This window comes from Mustela lutreola, chromosome 7 (genome assembly GCF_030435805.1).
Source record: "Mustela lutreola isolate mMusLut2 chromosome 7, mMusLut2.pri, whole genome shotgun sequence".
In the NCBI taxonomy this organism is placed as follows: Eukaryota; Metazoa; Chordata; class Mammalia; order Carnivora; family Mustelidae; genus Mustela; species Mustela lutreola.
Genome location: NC_081296.1, coordinates 25,311,338 through 25,335,849, shown reverse-complemented (window position 1 = coordinate 25,335,849; position 24,512 = coordinate 25,311,338). Strand labels below are relative to the sequence as shown.

At 52.8% G+C, this 24,512-nt stretch overlaps 1 protein-coding gene across 2 annotated transcripts in view; it reads right to left on the bottom strand.

Moving 5' to 3' along the window:
- Window positions 1-23,442, bottom strand: part of ALDH1A3 (aldehyde dehydrogenase 1 family member A3) — a 37,085-nt gene extending 13,643 nt beyond the window's left edge. The window contains exons 1-9 of one of the 2 annotated variants that reach the window (XM_059180164.1): window positions 23,167-23,442; window positions 17,136-17,240; window positions 14,990-15,130; window positions 10,231-10,360; window positions 9,836-9,897; window positions 7,079-7,207; window positions 5,199-5,312; window positions 2,896-2,998; window positions 638-822 (exon numbers count right to left, since the gene is read on the bottom strand). In XM_059180164.1, the coding sequence (XP_059036147.1) occupies window positions 638-822; window positions 2,896-2,998; window positions 5,199-5,312; window positions 7,079-7,207; window positions 9,836-9,897; window positions 10,231-10,360; window positions 14,990-15,130; window positions 17,136-17,240; window positions 23,167-23,265 (1,068 nt within the window). In that variant the 5' untranslated portion in view covers window positions 23,266-23,442. The remainder of the gene's footprint in view (window positions 1-637; window positions 823-2,895; window positions 2,999-5,198; window positions 5,313-7,078; window positions 7,208-9,835; window positions 9,898-10,230; window positions 10,361-14,989; window positions 15,131-17,135; window positions 17,241-23,166) is intronic. The other variant, XM_059180163.1, reaches the window with a different exon arrangement.
- Window positions 23,443-24,512: the final 1,070 nt, after the last annotated feature.

Sequence of the window (24,512 nt, the reverse complement as noted above, 5' to 3'; positions counted from 1 at the left end):
CGTCGTTAGTTTTGAAAATCAGGCCTCCGGAGATGGGTTCCTCCTGCCCAGAAACGCAGCCCTGTTCCCTGAGCCCTCTGCACTCCCTCTCCACTGGGATTCTTTGGTTTCTGACCGTGACCTTGTCCTACAGTGCAAGTGAGTTCCAGGGAGGGCCTGGAGGCTCAGACCGTGGGCTCTAGGTATTTGGCCTCTGCCTGTACTTTGCTGCCTTTTGGCCATGGTTACAACCTCTCTTCTGCAGGGAGACCAGCCAGGTAACACAGCCTCTGCCCGAGTCTCTCTTCTGGGAATCCTGGTGGCTCAGAGACTGGACGGCCCTCTTGGCTGGAGGGCGCAGGCATGGCGCTGTATGAACTGGGAATGCCTCCCTCCTTGCTGGAGCCTTAAGCGTGGCATTATCAGCCGCAAAGAGCAAAACCTCTGTGTGTCCACTCCTGCTTTATAAGCCCACAGAGACCCGATGGGGTGGCGTCAAAACGAAAGCAAGTGGAAGGCGAGGCAGCCTCCCTTCTGTTTGGGAGGGACCCGGGAATTGATGGAAAAGCACCAGAGCTGTAAGGGGCCAAGGGCGAGAGGGGCTGCCTGGTTCAGCCCCCAGAGGCACACTGCAGGTTCTGCAGCATCAGTGGGTTACCTGCGGCCCCTGCTCCGTTCTGACGTCGAAGGGGTCTCCCACCAGACGCTTCTTGGCGTGCTCCACGCTCCGCTTCACAAACTCCGCATAGATCTGCTCCTCCACGAACACCCTGGAGGCGGCTGTGCAGCACTGACCTTGGTTGAAGAAAACTCCCTGATGGGCGCACTCCACTGCCAAGTCCACTGGACGGAGGGGGTGGCGGGAGCAGGAGGAAGCGATTAAGTCGTTAGGGCAGGACGGGTGACAGCTGCAACGCTAATTGCCCGCACCAGAAAACAGGCCCCGGAATGGCCGTGTTGCAGAAATTAGTTTTATTCCCGGCATTTCCCAACAGAGAGGACAGGAACAAGGATTTTCTGGGTGCACCCGAGTGTGGGAGGAAATCAGTCCCTTAGTGCAGGCCTTCCTTACTCTAAGGACCACAGAGAGTTTGCACTCCCCGGTTCACCTGCTTCCGGACCCCCACTCCTCCCCCTTTCTGGAGGACCTGCATTCCAAAGAGTTCTAGAATAGTCTTCAGGAAGTAAGTACTGACGCAGGCCGACAGGTGAGAGCTAGTCCACCTTGAGGTTCCTTCACTACCAAGTCCTACGAAGTCAGCTTCTTTTGCTTATTAAGTCTTAGTAACGTTAACTCCATTTAGGACAGATACGGTCTAAAAAGAGAGCACCGATTCTGCCTAAGGAGGTCTGTATCCGAACTTGAGAGCAGGCATCGGGTTAAAACCAGAAGGGTGCTTAGTAAGGAAAACCTTTGGGGCCGTGCTTCAGGGAGAAGAATGCTCAGTGGGGTATCGCTTACAGCTCACAGTGTGGTCTCCAGCGTTCCACAGTAAGCTGGTTTTTCTGCACCCCTGCCCCCCTCCAACATGCCCGCTGCTGCTTAGGAAATGCACTGGGCACACTTTGCACACTTTGCACTGGGCAAACGCATGGCCCCTGCAGGGCATGGGCAGGCTATCCAGACACCCCGGCACCGCTCTGAAGCAGCTCTGGGGAATGCTGCCCTCGGCGTTCATGAGCCTTATAAAACCAACCGCTGAACGGAAGAGAGTTTTGTGTTCTAGCTGCAGTGTCCTTCAGTGTCAGGGAGAGAGGAGGAGCTGAAGTGGAGACCAGGTGCCCAGATATGGTGGCACAAGAATATGAAACAAGGGTTCTGGCTCTTCAGGACTGGAGTTTGGGACCCCAGATGTTGCAATAGCCAGAACTGCTCTGTGTGGTTCCAGAAACCAGTACCAACACTACCAAGGCTTCTACAAGGAAGCACCAGCCCAGGCAACAAAGGAGGCATCTGTCCTCATGCCCAGCCTCCTTCTCCTTCCCTGAAGCTTGCTGCCTCACCCAGGTCACTCGCTCTCCCACAGAGATATCAGTCCTTTACACTTTAGCAAGAAATTGTACTAGGGTCCCTTTTCTCAGGGATATTTGCAGTGCCCACCTTATCTGAGAGTGGAATGTAAAGCTTTGTTCTCCATGAAAGGAATTTCCAGGGGGCAGGTGAGGAAGGCTTTTCTAGAAGGTGCTTAGGGGTACCTGGGAAGGCACAACTTTTGGCAGCTGACCCTGTCAGCAGGAGACTGAATGCCCAACATGGCCCTTCCTTCCTCTGGACATGGCAGCCAAGAATAGCATACAGTTTCATATCGTCTCAGGAACCTCTAGCAAGACACACACTGTCCCCAAGCTGCTGGGCAGGGATGCTTGCTCAGAGAAGATGTGGTGGCGAGAGACAGACAGACAAACAGGACCCAGACTAGGGGGACATGTTTAAGGGTCCGCTGCCACTGTCGTCTCATTTGTTAGGCCTGAGACAAAGAAGGAAGAAACATCTCAAGTTTCGGAGAGGGGTAGGGGGTGATTAATGCCTGTGAGTGGGGAGCACCAGCCCAGCTCCTCCCTCTCCTGGCCATCTCCCTGCACAGGGGAGTCTGGAGAAAGATCTGGATCGGCTCCTTATGGCCCCAGCTCTGCAGGGACGGGGAACACAAACATAATCTTGAAGGTCAGAAACAGGCAGCCCCTTGCCCCCCCCCCCCAGGACACATATTTCCCCAAGGCAGCTTTCCATGAGCAATAAAGCTGGTGTTTTGATCTCATCTGCCTGCTTAGGACAGGAAAACCCAAGGTGGATAAACATTGCCATTTCATGTGTATACGTGTGTCTCTCTCTCAGCTGGTTCTGAGCTTGCACAAGGAATCAGGAAGAGATTTAAGGACTAAACCCCAGCAACGTCCAGAAGGGGAGACACTCACGGTCAGCATCTGCGCACACGATACAGGGGTTCTTCCCCCCAAGCTCCAGGGTCACCCTCTTCAGATTGCTCCGAGAGGCGGCTTCTTTAACCAACTTTCCAACCTTCAGGATGAAAAACAGACCAGATGAAACCTTGGCTGGGGCCAGATGTGTCCCGGACCTTCTCGATAAATCTATGGATCTCCTGCCTCTCTGCCCAGGAGCCTTAGGCCTCTGATGCTGCCTCCCTAGGCCCCGGCCTCTCCCTGTGTCTCCTCACGGATCAGACCTTGACATCACTTGGTCTGAGCTGCTCCACTTACAGGGGTGGATGAAGTGGGAGCCTCTGGAAGGCCCAGTGATACGCCCACAGCCACACAGCGGGCTAGTGGCACAGCCAGCTCCTGGAAGCAGGCTGGTCCAGCTCGTCTGGAAAAGGGCTCGAGGGGACCCAGGGGTAGCTGTTCCAGGGCTCGCTCATGGGGGACGCGGGGCTCTTTGGTATAATCTGCGGGAACCTCCAAATTTATGGTAATAGGGAAGCTGACCTTCAGAAGGAGAAAGAGCCAATTCTCTGGCAACAGACTCAAGACTGAGGCTTCCCCAGGGGGAAGGGAGAGAACCGGTACATGGGGCAGGAACAGGACCCCTCACCAACCTCCTTCATGTACCCAGGGGGTCTCTCCTATCACAGCACACACTGCCAGAGTCAAGGGCCGGACCATCATTCGGCGGGCCCCACAGACTCTCAGGAGACCGAGCCGCACACAGACACTTAGAACCAGACAGCCAGCAAGAGGCTGTTCCCCCAAAACTAAGGTGTGAGTACATTTTAAATATTGACCAGCTCATAGGTGATGGAGTGAATGACGTTTGGAATAGTCCCACAGTGACAGGGATGGTCCCCAGAGAGTAGCAGAAGTAACACCAGTCTGCCACAGACTGGCAATTCCCTGTGGGGTTGAGGTGGGCTTTCGTAGCTGGGTGCAGCAGGGGGGCCTAAAGTGGGAAAGCACCCCATCCCCCTTCCAGACATGCCTGCCAGCCGAGCAAGGCCACTGGCAGAGGCCACTTTCTTGTCCCTGAGTTTGGCTGCCCAGTGAGAAAAGCACCCCACTGGACCCATGGGGCAGCCCTAAAGGCGCCTAGAGAGGGTTCAGGTGTCTCTGCAGAGAAGCCGGGCATGGGCAGGAGAAGGAACGAGTCTGCTATTGGGGGAGAAGACAGCTTGGGCTCCTGGTGACTAAATTTGTGGGGAGATGGCGGGGCAGGGGGGGCGGCACTTAGTGTTTGGGAAGCATTTATTTGTTTCTTTTTCAAGGACAGAAGAATATTACATAGAATTCCACACAGAGATGTGTGTCAGGGCAAAGGGGGAAAGTTTTCATCTCCCCTTTCCCCTATGCCCCAGGACCTGCACAGACATGGCCACAGGAAGAACTTCTTGGGTATCCTTACGGATTTATCTCCACACACACTTTTCCCCGTGGGATCATTCTGTACCCACTTTCCCACGGTTTACTTTTTTGTGTGCTTCAAACTCAGCCAGGAAACAGTCTTCCTTACTGTAGTGGCTGTAACGCCCCGCACAGAACGGACACGGTATACAGGAAGACATGTCCTTGAGGGCTCGTGAGAAGCCCTCTCTCTGACCAGTGGCTTTGAAATGGAATTTCTGAGTCAAATGTGGGATCGATACTACGAGGCGGCCCTGTGCCTGGGGACTGCCATAGGGGAGTGTCTGTTGGCTTCCCACGGCCTCAGACCAGATTCCGATTTTTACCCATCTGACAGACAAAGACCCCGACTTTCACTGAATTAGCGTTTTCCGGATGACCAATGAGCCAGGTCAAGCTTTTTGGACATTCGGTGTTTCCCTTCTCTGAGTTACCCACTGCCCCACCACTGAGAGCGCTTGTTTTTTGTTCATTTGTTTGTTTTTCCTTCTTCACTGATTTTTAAGGGTATTATGGATTTTAAGCCTTGGAGAGCTGCACACATCATGGCTTCTCCCGGCTTGCTATGTATCCGTGAAGTTCGATTACGACACTGTTTGTCCTCTGGATGTTTTACATTTTTATTTTGTCTTATCTACCAATCTTTTCTTCTCAGGCTTCTGAGTTCTATTAGATACTTACTTAGTTTGGAAACTGGACCAGTGACTTTATTTATTTGCCTTTTTTTTTTTAACTGATTGTTACGCACTGAAACGTGGCCACGCTTAGAAGAAATAATCATAGCTCAGCTGCTCGAGGGGAACGTTCCCAGGTCTCGGTTCAGACAGCGGCTGCCACGCTGGCTGACCGTGGGTGAGGAGGGTTACCTCTGTGGACCCCGTGAAGGCGATCTTGCTGATCTGAGGGTGAGAGGAAATCGCTGCTCCCACTGTGGGCCCAAATCCCGGCACGATGTTGACCACTCCTGGAGGGAATCCGACCTGGATGGAAATCAAGGTGGCCATCAGTGCAGGAGAATGGACAGATATCGGCCACAGACCGCGCTCAGGCTGAGGGAACCAGGGCTATAAGATGTTCCCCTCTTTGGGAAGCCAGGGCCCGGGTCTTACAGCCACCCGGGGACCCAGACCGAAGTGGGCAGGGTGCAGGCTGGGCCCGGGCGAGGCGTCCATACACCCTTCCTTCCAGGCAGTACCTCATAACCCAAAAGGGACTTGGAGCAAAATGGCAGTGAACCCCCACGGCTGAGCTCTGTTCTGTGCGTGTGCGTGTGGCTCTGTCTACACATATGTATTCTCAGGGAGGAGAGATACCCTGATTACATCCTCCAAGGTTCAGAGGCCCCTGCAAAATATTCTCTCCCTGGGCACCTAGGGGCTCAGTGGGTTACGTCTCTGCCTTCATCTCAGGTCATGATCCCAGGATCCTGGGATTGAGGTCCGCATCAGGCTTTCTGCTCAGCGGGGAGCCTGCTTTCCCCACCCCCGTCTGTCTTTCTGCCTACTTGTGATCTCTCTCTCTCTCTCTCTCTCTGTCAAATAAATAAATAGAAAATCTTAAAAAAAGAATATATCCTCTCCCTGGGCTTCAGCCCCCATTTCTTAAACCTGCCCCTCAATGTTCCAAATGGCAATGTGGTATCACGCTCTCCAAGCTCCTGCTTGTTGAACCTGGGCCACACCCCAAGCTGGCATATCCTGAAGGCTGGGGACAGTCACTTCTTTCACATTCATGCCTCCTGCCCTACTCCTCCCAGGCCTCTTTATTCACCAGGAACACCACAAATGAATGAGGTGGGGGATGCGATTTAATAAACAATTTATTAATTACCATCTCATGCAAACACACTATTTTGGAAAGGCAAGACTTTGGGACACAGTGCTGGAGTCTTTCGTTTTCCTAGGTGCTGTGTGTTCACGGCTGTGATTTTAGAATCTGTCAGTCTCATTAATATGATGTAATCATGTCCTACATCCCCAGTCAAAGGAAAGTGGGAAACGGGCCAGTTCCTGGCGGCTGTAGCGTTATTTCTAAGTAGTAAAGGTGCTGCTTCCCAACCGTATGAGCCAGCTGAGAAGTGAAAGGAACGGCTCTCCCCTACCATCCCTCATTCCTTCCTGTTTCTTTTTTAACCTCTCTGCGACACACAAGCTGGGCTCGGCAGGGCTGAAGCATGATGCCTGGTGTGTCTGGAAGGAGGTGTTTCTTTGGGCTGCTGGTTTCCCAGCATGGTAGCTGTAGGGGGCGGGGAGTAGAGGGGACAAGACAATGTCCCGAGCACAGAGCACTGGAAGGGAGGCTCAGGTGAATGAGCCCGGCTTGCTGCAGCCCCTTCAGTGGGAGCTGGCAAGAGGACCCCTCCAGGAGAACAGTGGACCATTGGCTACACCACAGAGGCCAGCCCCAAGGAACCTCTGACACTTGGAGGGACCCTCCTGCAAACCCTCCAGACAAAACATTTGCTCCTAAACCATAGGTCTGAACCCATAATAAGAGCTCAGTCTTCTCGTTAGGATCCGTGGGAGGAATGGAGTTGCTTCTAGCTCAGTGACCACAAGCAGGAGAGAGAGCGCGCGCGCCTGCCAAGGACAACACAGGGAGCCATTCCATTTCCCACTCAGCTGTGAGCCGGCTGGCACTGCCACACACCACTCGGCGTGATGGGGCAGCTTTATCTGGTGACGGTGGTGGAGTGGGGATGTTATCAACAACACATAATATTTTCTTTCTTTCGCGGATGCCTTACCTCTTTGATCAGGGAGCCCAGATAAAGGGCAGTGAGGGGTGTCTGCTCTGCCGGCTTCACAACGATGGTGTTCCCACAGCAGATGGCGGGTGCCAATTTCCACACCAGCATCAGCAGAGGGAAGTTCCACTGGGGACAGAACATAGAGGAGCTTGGTGAGGGTGGGGGGAGTCCGATCCACCCCACCACCCTGTCCTGGAGGCCCAGGAAGGTCTCCAGGGAAGAATTTGCTTTGGACGGTCTAGATTTGGGGCGTTGGAGATAATATAGGAGTGTGCAAAGATCAGACCTGCATTCCTGCCGTAAGTTGTCTTTGCAAAGAGGATTCTGCTGTAGGCACACTACCTTCTCCTCTTAGAGGTTTATGATGCTATCAGTGTGTTAAAGGAGCTGAAAAATACTGCAGGAACGAGGCTTGCCTCTGCTAAACTCAGGTATTACAGGATCTTTTTCTCTTCTTACAGAATACATACTAAACCCCCACTGGATTGCTGTTTGGTGGAGATCATGCTGGGAAATGTGTCTCTTGTCGTCTTTCAACTACAGAGGCAAGGACACCAAAATCACTGTGATAAGAAGCCTAACACAAGAGGTAACAGCCACAGAGCGTTCACTCTGTTCCAGGTGCTGTTCCAGCCACTGAACACTTAATTCATTTGATCCCTATCAATGCATATGAGATAGTCCTATTATCCCCTCCATTTACAGATGAAGCACAGAAGGGAGAGGTCACTTGCCCAAGGTCACAAACTAGCAGGTGAAGGCCGGGATTCATAGCGAGCCTTATGTCCTCCTGTCCCCCGCTACCCTGCCCCTCCGAGTATCATCTTCGATGAGGCACAATGAAACCGAGCATCTCTAAGAGAGCAGGTAGCTTGATTCTAGCTGTCCCCCAACCATCCCATCCCAAAGCAGTCCCTTTGGCTCCTTATGTTCCAAGGATGCCGAACAGAGGAGCTTTCTGTGAAGCTGTACCTACAGGGCTGGCTGAAGGTAGCTACCTCATGATCAGACCACTCTAATTTCTCTCCCAGCTCCCTCTGGAATTCTTACCACGAGACAACAAATCTAAGATCCCAGTTCCCAAGGGCCAATGTGCTTGGCTAAATGATGGGAGGCATTGTTTTGGGGTACCCCCCACTAATGATTGGGGTCCCCTCTTCTTCCTGGACCTCCACTCCTTAGCACAAAAATACCATCATCTCTCCTGACAAGCAAATCTGTACCTTCCCTTGGCTTCTGCCACTTCCAGCAGCTCCCTTCTCTCCCCTCGAAGCTTCTTGTTAGAGCTGTGCCCACATGCTTAGGTCCCCTTCTGTAAGCCCCAGCAATGGGACTTCCACTGCACCCCAAACTCCCCACACTGCTGTCAGCGAGCAAATCTAACAGTTGTGTCTTTTTTAGTTGCTACGAAGGAGAGGACCCTATTGACCATAGTCTTTTTCTGGAAATGTATTCCATTCCAGGGATGCCCCTGACCCTAGCTGCTCAGACTTCTCATTCAGATCTCCTAACAACGTATGGGGGATTTGGCCCCAGGCCCTCTTCTCTCACTCTGCATCCCTCTTTGCAGGATCCCCCTCCCAACCTGACAGGCAGGAAATTCCTCTGTCCTGACCACTGCCTGTGGCCGTCTCCAGGCCTCACCTCTCTGGAGCCCCCAAGCCAAATATGCAAATGTCTGATGGGACCCTTTGCTTGTCTCTTCCACTAGCCCCTCTATGACAATCTGCCTAGAATGACCTTCATCTGTCACGGCACTCCACCCCAACCCGCTTCTCCCCCAGTCTTCCGCAAATCCACCAGCAACACCATCCACCCAGTTCCAGCCATGACTCACCCCCGACCTCTGATGAGACACTAAACTCGACCAACTCGACCTCCTTAGGAGCTTTCAAATCCATGCTTCCCCTTGGTCTTCCAACAGGTCCTATCTTACCATTTTTCTTGGGGCTTCCCTTCTCAGCCTTTTAACTGACCTGTGAGTTCCTCAGGGACCCTCAGAGGGCTGAGCCCTCTGGCTTCCTGTCCTCAGTACCTGGGACCCTGACACCGTGCCTGGCTCACAGTGGGCTCCCAACGGCTGGCAGAAGGGACACACGGAGCACACTTGCAGTCCTCTCTCCACGCTGCTGCCTATCTGCACAGCCTCCTGCAGTGGCCCGAGGCTTTCTTCAACAGATAGGCAGCATCACTCCATTCCCTGCTACCTGTCAGGCTCCCCACTGCCCAGTGAATAGAGTCCCAGGCCCTCAGCAGCCACGCCCTAGTGGGTGCCCGGCCTGGACCACTGGACATGTGCTCCTCCTCTTCATCACTTTGTCCTTATCTAAGTGTGGCCTTACCAGCTGTCCTGCTATTGCTTCCCCCTCCCGCACAGCCACCCCCCCGGAGTCCAGACACCTTGACACCCTCACTGGGGCCATTCCTATTGCTTAGAAGACCCATTTTCCTGTGGAATGACTCTTTCTCATCCTTCAAGGCCCTCTTAAAAGACCCCTGCCCTAGAGAAACTGGCATTCTTGAGCCCTCGGCTGGAATCCACAGTGCCTTCTGCTGTGCTCAGGAGTCAACCCTGTGAGAGCAGGTACGGGAGCTAACCCACCCCAATAACTCTGAAGCACCCAGCCTCCTGCCAGAGAGAAAATACTCAGTTAATGCCAGTGTGACCGAAACACACCAGAAACTGATCCCAGAGGCCACCGGGGAGTGGGGCAGAATCTACATGGATCTATCTAGAGAAGTTGCCATACTTACAGGAGTGATGGCCCCACATACACCTATGGGCTCATGCCTGGTGAAGCATACCACGTTGTCATCTGAAAGAGAGGTTTCGTGGAGTAGAACATATGGGATTAATCTCGGCTGAGGGTTTTATGTTGCAAAAAGACAAGAAAGAAACCCAGAAGCCCACCAACGTGTCAGCTCCAAGTCTTGTCTAGTCCACAAAGAAGGGACATTTAACTCAACGTTAAAAGTAAAATTCCAAAGGAGAAATCAGCACAAGCCCACTTCCTTTTGCAAAAGGGAAGGGGGCCCCGAGGGGAGGAGTCGGCAGGGAACAAGGGTGCTCTGCAAAGGTTACCAGGAACAACGAGAAGACAGAGCCCCCGGGACCCCCATATGAGGCTGCGAGTCCCGCATTGGCTCACCTGTGGGTATGGTCCTGCCCTGTATTTTGTCAGCCCACCCTGCAAAGTATCTGAGGGTTTTAATACAGCCCTCCAGATCGATGAAAAAGGCGTGAAGGAACGGCTTCCCTGTGTCCATCGTTTCCAGGGTCTGCAGGGAAAAGACAGTATCTGTGTCACATGCAGTTTCCTTCTTCGCCATCAAGGGGTTAAAGCTGGGGGTGGGGCCAGAGAACACAGTCCGAGGACACCGCGTCTGCCTTGTTCCTTGTGTCCCTTCTGCCGTGTTCCTTGTGTCCCTTCCAAAAGCAGGCCACTGTGTTTCCCCCTGTCAGGCCTGTCTCAGACTGTCAAGGATTACTCTGCTTTCAAAAATGCTCAGTTTGGGGGGCACCTGGGTGGCTCAGTCATTAAACGTCTGCCTTCACCTCAGGTCATAATCCCGGGGTCCTGGGATCGAGTCCAGAATCGGGCTCTCTGCTCGGCGGGAAGCCTGCTTCTCCCACTCTTACTCCCCCTGCTTGTGTTCCCTCTCTCTTTTTCTCTGTCAAATAAATAAATAAAATCTTGGGGGGGGGAAGTGTTCAGTTTGTTGGGGGAGGTGATGGCCAGGGCATGGGCAGGCGTCCCCGCGAAGGAAGGCAGGTGGAAGGGTGATCTGGAGTCTCCCTGGGAAGGAAGGCACAGTGTCATTTGGTCTTCTGTCTAGAGCCCAGCTGGGGGACCTGGCCACGTGGGCTTGTGGCATCCTAAGGAAGCTTTCAGGAGGTTAGCTGATTTTCAGGGGGGCTCTAGAGAGGGCTCGCATCCTCTAATAAAAGGGGGGATGCTGCAGGTTCTTCCTTCCTGGCTGGGCTGACCAGCATGGCTGTGGAAAGAGCGACGGAGCCCCGAAGGGTAGAGACACCAGCACAAAAGGCAGTGTCCTCCCCAACCGGGCTGCCCAAGCCGGATGCGCAGTCGGGAGGGAGCGGGCTCGCCCTCGGTGGTGAGGGAGGTGATTACCCAGGGCGAGTGGGCAGCCACTCAATGGCCGGGATTCTTTTCTATTTCCAGCCTGGGGTTTAAGAGGACCCCTTTGTCCCTCAGACAAGCGGCCCCAGTGGAGCCCGGCGCCGAAACCGCCTGTCATGGATCTCTGCAGGAAGTGGCCACCCGGACAGATAGCCTGGGGCTGGATTCTCCTTTTAGAGTCCATGTAGTGAGACGGTGACTCACTGGGGAAGAGAGGGGCCTCCACGTGCACCTGCATCGGCCTCATCTCTGCCCCTGACACCTCTGGGTGCCCACACCAGGGCTAACAGAACCAGGTGTCACCTAAGGTCACCCAGCAGGGGCACTGATTTCAGTGGCATCTAACTTCTGGCCAGCACACTGACTACTCCTTAGGCTGCTGCCCCAAGACATTTGCATCTGGGAAGACTGCAGAATGGCTACCCAGGGTCCTTGGAGCGACTGTCTCAGAACTTTGCTTCGGGGAGGAGCAGAGCCTTCCTAGGAAGGAACTACCACTTCCCAGAATGGCAGGCCGCCAAAAAAAAATCCCTCTCTGACGGTTTCTTCATCTGTAAAGGAGAATAATAATAGTAAGAGTGATACTTGCCTCTTGGAGCTGGGGTGAGGGCTAGGACGGGGCCAGCCCCCAGGAAGGGCCATGCTAACTGTTTCATGATGACATTTTTAGGCCGGATGACTATGTTCATTATCTTTTTTGGCAGCTTCCTTTTCGGCGATCCTTATTTGGGGACACCAAGGAGACAGGAGTGTGCGTTGCCGAAGATGACAGGGCTGGTCTAGGTCTGGGATGGATCCTAACCCCTGCAGGACGCTGTTCAGGGACCAAGTCAGGCCAAGGTAACATCTAGTACACTGTACTTTGGCTCCTACTGTTTCCAAGCTGAAACTTATTTTTCCATGGGAAACGCAATTGTGGCAAATCATGCCGAAAGGTCCTGGCCTGGGCACTCCGGACAGCATCTGCAGATCTGTCTGTGGGACTGGAGGTTTATTCTTGGCCCTTTTCTGGGATCAGATGAGGAAGAGAAAGGCAGAGGACCTTAGCGTAGCATTGTGCGGCAGTCCTGCCTCTAGTCCTGGATGACTTCCTCTGGTTGGATAACCTTAGGTCCCTTAACATCTATGGGCCTCAGTGTCCTCCTCTCTGAAATGGGATAATAAATGTGCAGGCCAAATGGCTACGAAAAGCCCGGCCTGGGGTGAGTATTCAGCAAGCGTTGGCTAGCTTTCGTTATTAATTTGGGTGCATTTGCTTCCTGGAGTGACAAGACAAATTTGCCAGGTTGGTTCTACGGGAAGCTATCCAAGCAAATCAGGGTCATAGATTTAGACAAGAAATTCTTTTTAAACACAAAAAAAGATTCACAGATGACCAGATAGGGCTCGACCCGAGAAATCAATTGTTAGCTACCAATGGGGACTTTTAAACAGTTATTGGAGCTGGACCATGAGCAAACCACAGTTGCTCCTGAGTTTACTTCCCTTAACCTTTGAAGAGGAAAAAATATGCCTTCTGAAAAATTAACACACTGTAACCTTCAGATAGGAAAGAGTGAAGACAAGGGCTGAGGGAACCTGCCCCGAGACTCAGTGACTGTGCCAATATCTTAAAACGAGGAGGCCCAGAGATGGGGTTTGGGTTGAAAAGAGAGGAAATCGGAAGGGCCCCTATTTGGGAGTTTCCAGAAAGAGCACCCACAGAGCCAGAGTCTGGACCCCAGGTGCCTCAAGAAGGGGGAGAAAGCTAGGGCTGCTGGATCCCTTCACATCTGTTTCTAAACATCGAATACAGAAGTAAATACGGAGCTTTGTCAAAACCACTGAGGCGGCAAGAGAACATGATGGAAAGAAGCACTTCGCAGCATGAAAATGCAGGAAAACCATATCAAGGTGGAGGGTGAGGGTGCTTTCCTATGATGTGGTCCCGGTTTGAAAAACCATATTTGCCAGTAATTCTCTTGTTCCTTTCATGATGTGGCAAAGAGCTGTATCTTATTTCTTGTGGGCAGCGAGGTCCCGACGGCAAAAGGCAACTTGCTCCATCTGCGATCGCGACCCAGTCCCGGCCAGGACCCTGGGGCGGGCTGAAGGCAGAGGTGGCAGCCTCGCCACTAGCTCCCACAGATGATACTGACACTTGAGGACAGGGTGGGGAGGGGTGCCCAGGGCACATCCTCTCCCGCCTATTAGTCCCCACGGACATTGCAGACTGATGAGCTCATGCTGGGTGAAAACAGAAATGTTTTTGAAAAAGCCAGTCTGGCAGCTTGAGAGTTGAGGCTGGCTTTCGTTGCAGGAAGAAACCAGAGGCTCCGTGGACAGAAACGCTGACCCTGGGACGGAGCCATCCGTGCCCGGACTTGGGGGCAAACATGCTGGCTTTGGCTGGCAGGGCGGGAAGGAAGGAGAGCTGAGCTCCCTGGGCAGACGAACTCCCAGATACAGAGCTCCCCCACTGTCCAGCCCCCAAACACACATTCAGGCACAAAAACAGTATCAGCCTCCTGGATGACACGGTCTCCAGGAAGGTTGCTACTCTACGGCTCAGTCCAGACATCAGATCAAGAGAGGAAAGAACCATTTGTTCAAATCAGAGGCTGAAAAGGAGATTTAGCTCCCCTACCCACTGGGCCGCAAGGTTTGGAGCAATTTTTCCAAACAGGAGCCTGAGAGCCGTGGGAGGGCCGCTTGTGTGGGTTGAGAAGGACCTCAAGGCAGGAGGCGGGCCTGGGATTTCCTCTGCTCACTGACTGCAAGACCAGAGGAAGGTCTTAGGATCCCTGTAAATAATGCATTTACAACCTATAAATGTCTTCACAGCCCGGTCTGGCAGGAGCGACCCAACCTCACAGAGCGGGCTGAATTCCCATGCTTATTCTGCTGCACGGGGACTAAGGTGCCGAGAAATTACTGGCCAGGAAGGCATGAGGCTGGGCGGGCAGCATTATTATGAGGACCGGTGTTCCTAATAATAGCTATCATCTAGTTAGTGCTTACTGCATGCCAGGGACTCTGCTAAGGATTTCTCACACCACTGAAAGATCATTATTATTGATATCTCCCATAAAGAAACACATGCTCAGAGATGTAAAGCAACTTGTCCAAAGTCACACAACACAGCTAGTAAGTGACAGAGCTGGGATTCGAACTGAGGTCTCTCAGAGCCCGAGCTTTTCCCCATAACCAGGTTACGCTGCCCTCACCATCACTCCACATGTGCTCCCCACTGCCCAGTTCAGGGGTGAAACAGGGGTGATTTCTGAGTTCTATGGGATCAATGTTTTCTATGCTAACAGGCAGCATCTATTTTAATAAGTATTCAAAAAAATATATACCAGCCCATTAAACCTGTAATGTCCCGAGTTTTGTCACCTAAGATGAAGTTCAACTTAATAGTAAAAGAGATTTCATGTAGCCAAAAAAAAAAAAAAAAAAAGTTAATTTCCTAAACATACAGGCAGGACCAGGATATGGCCTAACTCATCTGCCTGGCTGGGACCGTCTGGAGTATGGGAACCACCAACACATCTGAACTTCCTCCAGGCAAGTTCTTGGTCAAGAACGTGAAGTGCGGAGAATAAAAGTCTGACTTCTAAAGGGAAAGGGTTTGAGCCGGATGGCGTGGACACATGCTTACTGCCAGAGAGCTTTACCTCAAAGCACCTGCCATACAGCTCCACACAAAACCAGAGCCCTGGGTCTCCCCCAAGCCCCGTGGGTGCCGGGTGGTTCCGCACCTGCCCGCCCATGGGCGTGTACTCACAGCCAGAACGGCGCGGTCCCTCTCCACGAGGTCAGCCAACTGATGCAGCAGCCAGCCCCGGCCCAGGGCATCCAGACGGCGCCAGGGTGAGCCCCTCTGGAAGGCGGCGTGTGCGGCCTCCACTGCCTTGTCCACGTCGGGCTGAGCGGCCAAAAACCAGAGTGAGTGTGTCACCTTGTGTCGCGACCGTGTTTTGGGAGAGTTCAGTCTTTCTTCACTTATAGAGAACGGCAGAGACCTGCGTCCATCAGCACAGCAGAGGAAGGTAGCAGCTAGGCTCAAGATTGCTGGGCCCCCCGTTTGGGGCTTTCAAATGACTTTTTCCTTCTTTATAGCTTGGGTCTTTTTCAACATTTCTACAATGGCTAAGTATGAACTTTCCTTCTGATTATAAAAGCATTTTAAAATAGCTTACAAGACTACAGACCTTAATTATTTTTCTTGGTGACCCAAGTAGGAAAAGATTTTCCACTTGCTTGCCCAGTTTGGACACACGCACACTCCCACAGTTCATCAGTTAGGTGGGACATGTCTGTCTCGGCATTCTAGTCAAGCCGGGACTGTGGTCCCATAGTGAGAACGGAGCATGAGCGCTTCTGGGGATCTCGGAACTGACCACATTGGAAAAGTCTACAGACAGACAGGGAGGATCTGGAACTTCTTCCCTGTCTTCAGCCTCATCTCTACTGCCCCCCCAACCCTGCCTGGGGGCAGAAGGGTTGCACCATTCCACTGGCAAGGAACTGGATTTTCTGTGCACCCATAGAAGAATTACAATGGAACCTTCTCCTTAAAAGGCAAGAAGTGAGAATTGTTTAATGTCACCCATTCTTATTGCAGGAAAGTGAGTTGGAGGCTCTGGTTGCTGAGGAACAAAGCCTCATGCCCCAGGCCCCTCTCCCAGGCCCTTCTGAGCCTCACTTCCCTGGGGCAGTACGATAGGCAAGGGCTGCCCAGTGCAGTCAAGAGAGACACCCCACCAAGACTCTGTGCCTCCAAAGCGTGCTTGGAGGCAAGTGAAAGCTTTGGCAAAGGAGATATTATGACTTAGAATTCCTTGTCCCATGCTCTGGGGCGGTGGGGAAGCGTGGGCCTCTCTAGCTGCGGGGAACAGGACCATGTCTGTTTGTGGGTGCCGAGAGCAGACCCCAGACCAAGGGAAAAACCAGAGCCTGGGGCAGGGATCTCATTCTCCTCTTTGATACCTGGGTCCTGTACCTGGGAACCACCTACTGGGAACCCTGCTCCACACCCCTCCCCATCCCAGTCGCCCCACATCCTCACACCATACAAAGACGAGTTCCTTGATGCTATTATCTTTGCAAACAGAGTTCAGCTTGAAGCACTGTGCATGGGAGGGTCTGGATGGGTGAAACCACTGCATGTTTTCTGCCTGTCACGGAACTCTCACTGGCGGGATCCAATTCAAGCCTCTTTTTGACATGTCTTTCACCTTGTCCCCATTCAACATTACCCCTACACATTTCGGAATGTCAGATGATTATTCTGGGGGTGGAAGAGAGGGTTAGATTTCCTTTCCCTCCTTAGAAAAGTTTTACCTTCAACCTTTCCTCTAAAGGCATGTATATTTAAAAGATACTTTGTGGCTTTGCAATGTATCAAGGACACATCCAAAAGTTACATAAATACACAACTACATATATAGTTATAAAGACTATAGCTATCCATGATCCCTTCAGGTTCTGATAGAAAAGAAATCTGGTGACTGCATGACGTTAACTTTGCATGACTCGGTTAGCAAGTCTTTTCCCCTTCCAGCCCTTCTCTTTCAAGTGTCTCCTGCCAGAATGCGGCATTTGGTGAAACATACCAGCCGGAAATGCTTTCTGGAAAGAGGGCTCCATTCCTCCAGGTTCAAATCACTGATAAAAACCTTTCGTTTAGCCATGTGATGAGGATCGCTGAGGTCATCCTTATAGATGGGGAAACTCTATCAAAGGAGAATGACTCTGCAGTGGCTCGTCCCTAATTAATCCCATTCTGGGCCACGTGTGTGAAAAGCAGCAAAACCAGGTCCCACCCCCAGTATGGGCCAGGTCTGTCTTAGAGCTGAGCCAAACTGCCTCCTTATCCTCTAGTTATCTGTAATTTAATTACTTGGGGGGGGGGTAGGGGAAGCACTCACCTTATCTCCTTCTTCTACTTCACATATTTTTTCTAGAGTTGAAGGATTATACGTGGCAAACTTTTTTCCACTCTTGGATTCGTGCCATTCATTGTTGATGAATATCTAACCAGGAAAGGAAGTTGTAATGCATTAGGGCTTAAATCAAAATCATATCATTCCAACATGCTGAGGACCTTAGGTAATGTCTTGTCCTCCCTGACCCTCTTCTTCCCCCCTCCCCACTCTTTTACAGATGGGACCAGGGAAGGAGATGGAGTCACGTGCCCAACCAGGAACACACTCAGAATTAGAATCCAAGCCTCCTGACTTCTAATACGTTTTCAGAGAATTACTTTTTGTCCTAATGAAACTAGTCATTTAGAATTTTTCTAAATATCTTGTCTCTCTTATTTATTTCTTTCAAAGATTTTACTTATTCATCTGACACAGAGAGAGAGACAGCACAAGCAGTGGGGAGCGGCAGAGGGAGGGGGAAAAGCAGGCTCCCCGCTGAGCAGAGAGCCCACTTCGGGGCTTGATCCCAGGACCCTGGGGATCATGAACTGAGCCGGAGGTAGCCATTTAAATCATTAATGTGGATTCACAAAGAAGAGCCGAGTCGAATAGTTAAAGGGTATAAGTTAAATCCTACACCCTCATCGAGTTTGGGGGGGAGACCAAATAGGTTTATACATACAAAGTGCCCAGGGATCTCCTGACCTTGAAGGATAGGTCAGTAGCAAGCATTCCCTTCTGTTTCCTCCCTGTTGAAACCCCCAGCCGGATTGCCAAGGAACTAGCTCCTCCCCCATTCCCTTTAAAATGCTTATTTTCATGTTGGGCTTAATAAAAGCTTGTGTTGGAAAAGAAAGATAAGCTATCTGGTCTGGGAAATGTTCTGGTTATATGAACAGATGTAGCAAATAACCGTTTATATCTAGAACCAAAGAATTAATCCACAAAAATCACTTCGTTGGGGGCCTCCATTATCTAGAACACAGCTGAAAAGAAGGACATTAAAAATAAAAACAGGGGCGCCTGGCTCAGTTGGTTAAGCATCTGCCTCCCACTTAGGTCATGATCCTAGAGTCGTGGGATCTAGCCCCACGTAGTGCTTCCTGCTCTGCAGGAGCCTGCTTCTCCCTCTCCCTGCCACTACCCCCGCTTGTGCGCTCTCTCTCTCTGTGTCAAATAAATAAATAAAATCTTTTTTAAAAATAAAATAAAATAAAAAGATATCACGAGTGAACTAAAAGGAATTCACAGAGTTCCCACGCTGAAAAGTATATACTATTTATTCTTAGTTTACTCTTACTCTAATTGCCCTAAAAAAGTGCCCCATTAGGGGCGCCTGGGTTGCTCAGTGTGTTAAAGCCTCTGCCTTCTGCTCAGGTCATGATCTCAGGGTCCTCGGATTGAGCCCCGCATCAGGCTCTCTGCTCAGCAGGGAGCCTGCTTCCCCCTCCCTCTCTGCCTGCCTTTCTGCCTACTCATGATCTCTGTCTGTCAAATAAATAAATAAAATCTTTGGGGCGCCTGGGTGGCTCAGTGGGTTAAGGCCTCTGCCTTCGGCTCTGGTCGTGATCTCAGGATCCTGGGATAGAGCCCTGCACCGGGCTCTCTGCTCAGTGGGGGGCCTGCTTGCCCCTCTCTCTCTGCCTGCCTTTCTGCCTACTTGTGATCTCTGTCTGTCAAATAAATAAATAAAATCTTTAAAATAAATAAATAAATAAATAAATAAATAAATGAAATCTTTAACAAAAAAGTGCTTCATTCAAAGAGAGGACCTTCAGAAAAGAAGCAGGAACAGAGGTGACAGATGATACACAAAGCACGGTCTGACAACGTGGTGGTCCCGGCTACCCAGAAGACAGTGGATCCACTGTACAGGTGTGGGACAGGCTGGTCATCACACCCCATCATGGCGTCACAAAGACCCCCAGTCACAGACATGAGTAAGATGCTTTAAAAGCATTTCCATCAAATAAAATGCCATCAACAATTTCTAAGCACACACCTAGCTCATCGAATTCCATTTCTGTACCTATATACATATCATTTGCTTCTTTTTGAGTTCTTTAAAAGAATCATGTCCCTCCAAGGACTAATTTCAATTACTGTGAATTTTATTCATTTGGAACACTTGACTTCTCAGTGATGACAGATCAGAAAGTCGGCTTCCGTCCTGGGCTCTCCTGTAAAAACTCCAAAGCTCCCCAGGAAAGAAACTCGCTCTGGGAAGCTGCTGGGGGAGACCGTTTTGATCACTCTCCCTGGAAAGCAGGGACGGCTCAGTTGGGCAGGGACAAAGCATGGAAGGCCAGTTCTTATGGGGCAGGTGGGCAGAGGCACCCTGTCCCCCATGTGGAATCCAGAGCTGAAAGCATCCCTTGCCCATCTCTGTGCCCATCCGACTTCTGGAAGCTCAGTGCCTTCACCATGAGGCCAGGCCCCCAGGGAAGCACGTGGAATCGGCCAGGCTACAATTACAGGTTTATTCTTCCAGCTGAAACCAAATCCAAGAGTTCACTCTTGCCATCCAGCAAGCAATCGCTCGGTAACAGTGAGAAATTAATAAGTGGAGAAGAGAGGTTCAGTTAGGGTGGGGAGAGAAGTGCAGCCAGAGAGAGAGGCCCATTTGTCGGAAGATGAAATTTCGTGGGTTAGAAAATACAGACCATCAGTGAAAACTGCTGATTCTAGATCCTTCCTGGTATCAATTCCAAGGGGGAGGGAAAACGAGAAGACGGTGGAAGAGAATATAAATAAGGAGGATGGAGACGGATTGCAACGATCAGATGTCTGTTACACTTCATCTCCAAGCATGTTCCTCCAAAAAAAAAAAAATAATAATTTCACACACAAAACCAGACTTCTCAACTCTGACCATATTTTCCCGTTGCAAGGTTGCCAATTTTGCAAAAATTTTTCTCTGTATACTACGCTGGTAAGTAATCTTGTAAGTGGTTTCTACTGTTGATTTTCTCTCCACTAAAACAAAACAAAAACACAAAGAAGGGGTCAGTAAGTGTGGCCTACCAATTATGCTGCCTGGACTGTTCTGAGCCCCAATTCAGGATAATGGATCCAGAAACAAAACAAAACAAAACAAAACGGTGCTTCTTGACTTGTGAATTGGTTTCAGATAAACCTTACAGAGGTATAAAAATTAGGTTCCGGGATCCACATTTTACTGAATGAGCAGAATGGCATGTCACCCAGGCTGAGCCGGAAAACCACAGCCTCTCAGAGGAGCCGGGTGCCTGGGGGTTGGGGTAAAGATGGCGGCCACACAAGTGAGGTCTGCTGATGCCATTTACAGTAACTTCCACTGGACTCCAGCTAAACCTGAAGGAGTATGTTTTCAGAACAGGATACTGGAGCGATTTGTAGCTTTTATAAAAGAGATCAGAAAAACGGGTGTTTGAGTGAACCAGACAGAAAGTCTTACAGAGAATCTCTGTGACTGGAAGACATTCTCTAAGGAAAGGAAAGGACCCCCCCACCCCTACCCCACAAAGTGAAAGAGAGGCTGCTATCCTTTGAGATCTGGTGGGGGAGGATCCCAAAGGGGATCCTTACCCCCCTGCTATTGGAGTCACATAGCAGAGCCCAATGTTAAAATGAGAGAACAGGGGTGCCTGCATGGCTCAGTCAGGTAAGCGGCTGCCTTCGGCTCATGTCATTATTTCAGGGTCCTGGGGTCCAGCCTCGCTTTGGGCTCCCTGCTTAGTGGGGAGCCTGCTTCTCCCTCTCCCTCGGCCCCTCACCACCCCCCGCCCATGCTCACCTGCTCTTTCTCGCTCTCTCATAAACAAATAACATGAGAAGAAATGAAGAAGTCGGGACAAGGTCGTCCTTCTGAAAACTGGACTTTGCTGGGAAATGGAATCCCCAAGGCTGGGGCTCAGACCCACCATTTCTGGCATGTTCTCCATTAGCAAGAAGCTCCATGAGTCAGGTTTGAAAACTAATAGGACTTTACGGGGCTCACACCTTGCACCCCTCCCCACTGCCGGCTCCGCTGTCTGCCCCCAGGTCTCGGTTCTGCAGTTCTGGCTCTCCTGCCTCTTTCCTAGGTCTTGTCTGCTGCCTCTCCGGCCAGAGGCTCCTGAAGCATTGCTTGTTGGGGTTCCTGTCCCTCAGCCATCACCACACAAGCTGCCTGCGGCCCACAGCTCCTGGGGTAGGCCTCTGCGGTGGTGAGCTTGAGGGCCGGGACAAGGACAGAGCGGCTGGAGGTCTCATCGCCTCTCCCCAGCCTTAATCACACAGACACTTCTGTTCCACTAGAAGAGGGGGCACCCAGCAAGACCACAGACACTGGTGGCTCTGTGAATATGCTAAGATCCTCCCCTCTATCCACTTGTGAAGGGCCACAAAGAATTGCAGAGAAAGAAGGAAACTTCCCATAAGTGGCTGCACTGCTCGGATAGGACTCAGAAAGGTAGAAAGGCAAAGGACAATAAGATAGTAATTTCTGGCTTCTGTAGCATTTAAAAAAAAAAAAAAAAAAAACCACAAAAACCTTACAAAACAAAAATAAAACAAAACCTCCACCACCACCACCACCAGGCCAGCACCAACAGTATAACGGCCTGAAAAGAAGTAGGTACTCTGCTGGCTGTTCCCAGAATTGGTGATTGGAATTTTCACTCTGAAGCCGATACCACTACGGAAACTACATTAAAAATAATCTCCAGCGTTTATGGCAAAGTGTCTCTGTTGATTATGGAACCCTCTGAAAACAGTTAATTTAAATGTCATGTGATCAGAGGCAGAGCCGACATGAAGTGCCAACAGACCAAAATCTGAAGGCCACACATAGTGGCCGGCAACTTTCTCCGCTTGATTAAAACTATTTGAGAGACATAATTGCTACTTTTGAAAGTAAAATTGATGGGGAAATTTTCTCAGTGCTGTGTCAGCTGGAGTTGGGGGTGGGGAGGGTTATGGATAAGAAGCAAATTAAAAAAAAAATAAAATAAAAGGAGGGAAAGTTGGGGAAAGAGAAGCCAACAGAGGCTCTCGGCTGGCTGGCGACCCGGCCGCACTCCCGGCCCTAGTCCGCAGCCTCCGGAGAGCCTCGGAGGGTTCTCCCACGGGACGCGCCCCCTGCAGCCCTCTTCAGCCTGGGCTCCAGGCCTCGCCATCTTCCTTTCTGCCCTAGGCAGGTGATCTCACCGCTTTCCAGACGCTCGACCCTCCCAGCCCAGCGCAAAATAGCAGAGACTCCATGGTGCGTGGCGTGCTGCGGCCTGGCCACCCACGGCTTCCCAGGCCCCGGTTCGGAGACCATTGAGAACGCAGTCTTTGTCAACACCAGGGCCGCGGGGCTCCAGGGCAGTTTCATCTGTGCTCACCTTCCTACCCGCCCTGGCTCTACGGGTAAGGTAGGTAGGCCAAGCGCGGAAGGTACGACGTCCCTCCTGTGTTCCCGATGACCTGGTTCTGGAATCTCCAAGTCGCAGCTCCCCAGGGCAGCCTGAGCTCTCAGACCAGCTCGGTGTTCTCAGGCACCTTCTGACCCTCGCGAGGCCCGACCCATTGAGCCCCGGAAACCGTGCCGCAGGGACCGCGGAGAGACCAGTGCGCCAGGGGCACGGCGGCCCGCACCTCCGCTCGACTTGCAAGCGGACCCGGCAAGGGCACGTCGGGGCCACGCCGGCGGGAGCCCGGAGCCGAGCGGGCGCTGCGCAGCCGCCCTCGCCAGGCTTGGAAGCTTAAAGCGCTGAGCCCCGCCGCCCGAGAGCCCGTCCGGGAGCGCAGATCGCCGAGTCCCCTCGGGGTGCGCGGCGGACGCGCTCCCGCCCGGGACGTCCTACGCCGCCAGACACAGCTTCGAGAGGACCGGCCTCGGGCGGAGAGACTCCGGTCACGAGAGCGGGGGGGACGAATTCGGCTGAGGGCGCACTGCCCGCAGCGCCCAGCACCCTCGGAGCGGGGCGGCTGGGCTCCCCGCCTGCTGGCTTCTCGTCCCCGCCACCGTGGTCAGGACAGCCCAGCGCGGAGCCAGGCGACCGTCGGGTGGGCTGGGCGCCCGCCTCACCTGGGTGAACTTGACCTCCAGGTTGCGGACCGGGCGCGGCAGGGCAGGCGGCTTCCTGTCCGGCTGCCCGTTCTCCACGGCCCCGTTGGTAGTGGCCATGGCTCTTCTGCGCTCCCCGGCCCGAGGCGCCCGAATCTGCGGCGCTGGCTCTGGCCTGGATGGTGCGCAGCCTGCTCGCGGGGTGACAGCTCCGCGCCGCTTTATGGAGCGACCCACGCCTCCCGCCCAAGGGGGCCGTGTAATTGGCTGCAGGACCGGAGGAAGGGAGGGCGGGCGGGAGGGGAGGGGGCCGGCCTGCCTCACCCCACCCCGCCCGCCGCCCCTGCGGGAGCCGGGCCACCCCCCGCCCGGCCACCGCGCCGCACGCTTCCCCGCCCCCGGAGGCTGCTCTTGGAGGAGCGCCCCCGAAGCGCCGCCGGGCCCCGGAAGTGCCGGGGTTCGGGCAGCGGGCCAGGGTAGGGAGCGGGGGCGCCAGGGCCACAGCACCCGGCTCTCTCCCCGAAGGCGGGCGAGCTCGCCCCGCCGCACCTGCCGCCCCCTGCCCGCCGCGGCTCCGCGCACTCGCCGGACTTCGGTCGGCGCGCCGCGCTCCGGGAATGCGCGCTCCCCCGCCGGGGCCCCCGACCCCGAGCCGCATCAGGGGTCGCCGAACCCGCCCGGGCAGCCCCGCTTCGCAGCCCTCGTGCCTGGGCCTAGAGTCCAGCCGCCGGGTCCCAGCTCTCAGGACAGACGCCCGCCTAGCGCCTAGCGCCTAGCGCCCCACTAGGCCCCTGCTGGGACCGCCTCCAGGGCCAGGCTAGCCCAGATGGCCCGACTTTCCCCGTGGCCCTGGGGCTTCACACGCCCAGGGCCAGAAGGCCGGGGGGGGGGGGGGGAAGCGTTTGGCCCTTCTTATGCTGCCCTGGGCCTCTGACCTCAGCAGGAGCAGAATGCCCTTCAGCAGGGGCCCTGGGCACAATTATTTCGACTTCCAAATGCATAAAATATACGTCAATTTAACAGAATGAAAACAAACAAACAAACAAACAAACAACAACAAAACAAAGAAAGGAAGCACAGGAGATCTTTGTGGCTTTGCGTTTTAAGAGTTGAAGCTTTTGTCCAGTAGGCTGCTCATCTTCTCCCAGGGAAGCAGAGGCCTGTCTCGCTCCTCTCCTTTTGCCCTTTGGCGAACACTACACCAACCCTAGAGACTTGCCCTGGGTCCCATCTGAGACATGGCCATGGCTTCTCGTGCTTGTCATACATCAGGTTTCTGGAACAATGATGTGGGGCACGAACTGAGCAACAAAAGCATGGGCTTAATCCCCAGTTAGGCTCAGCCCCTCGGCCCGTTTCCTTCTGTG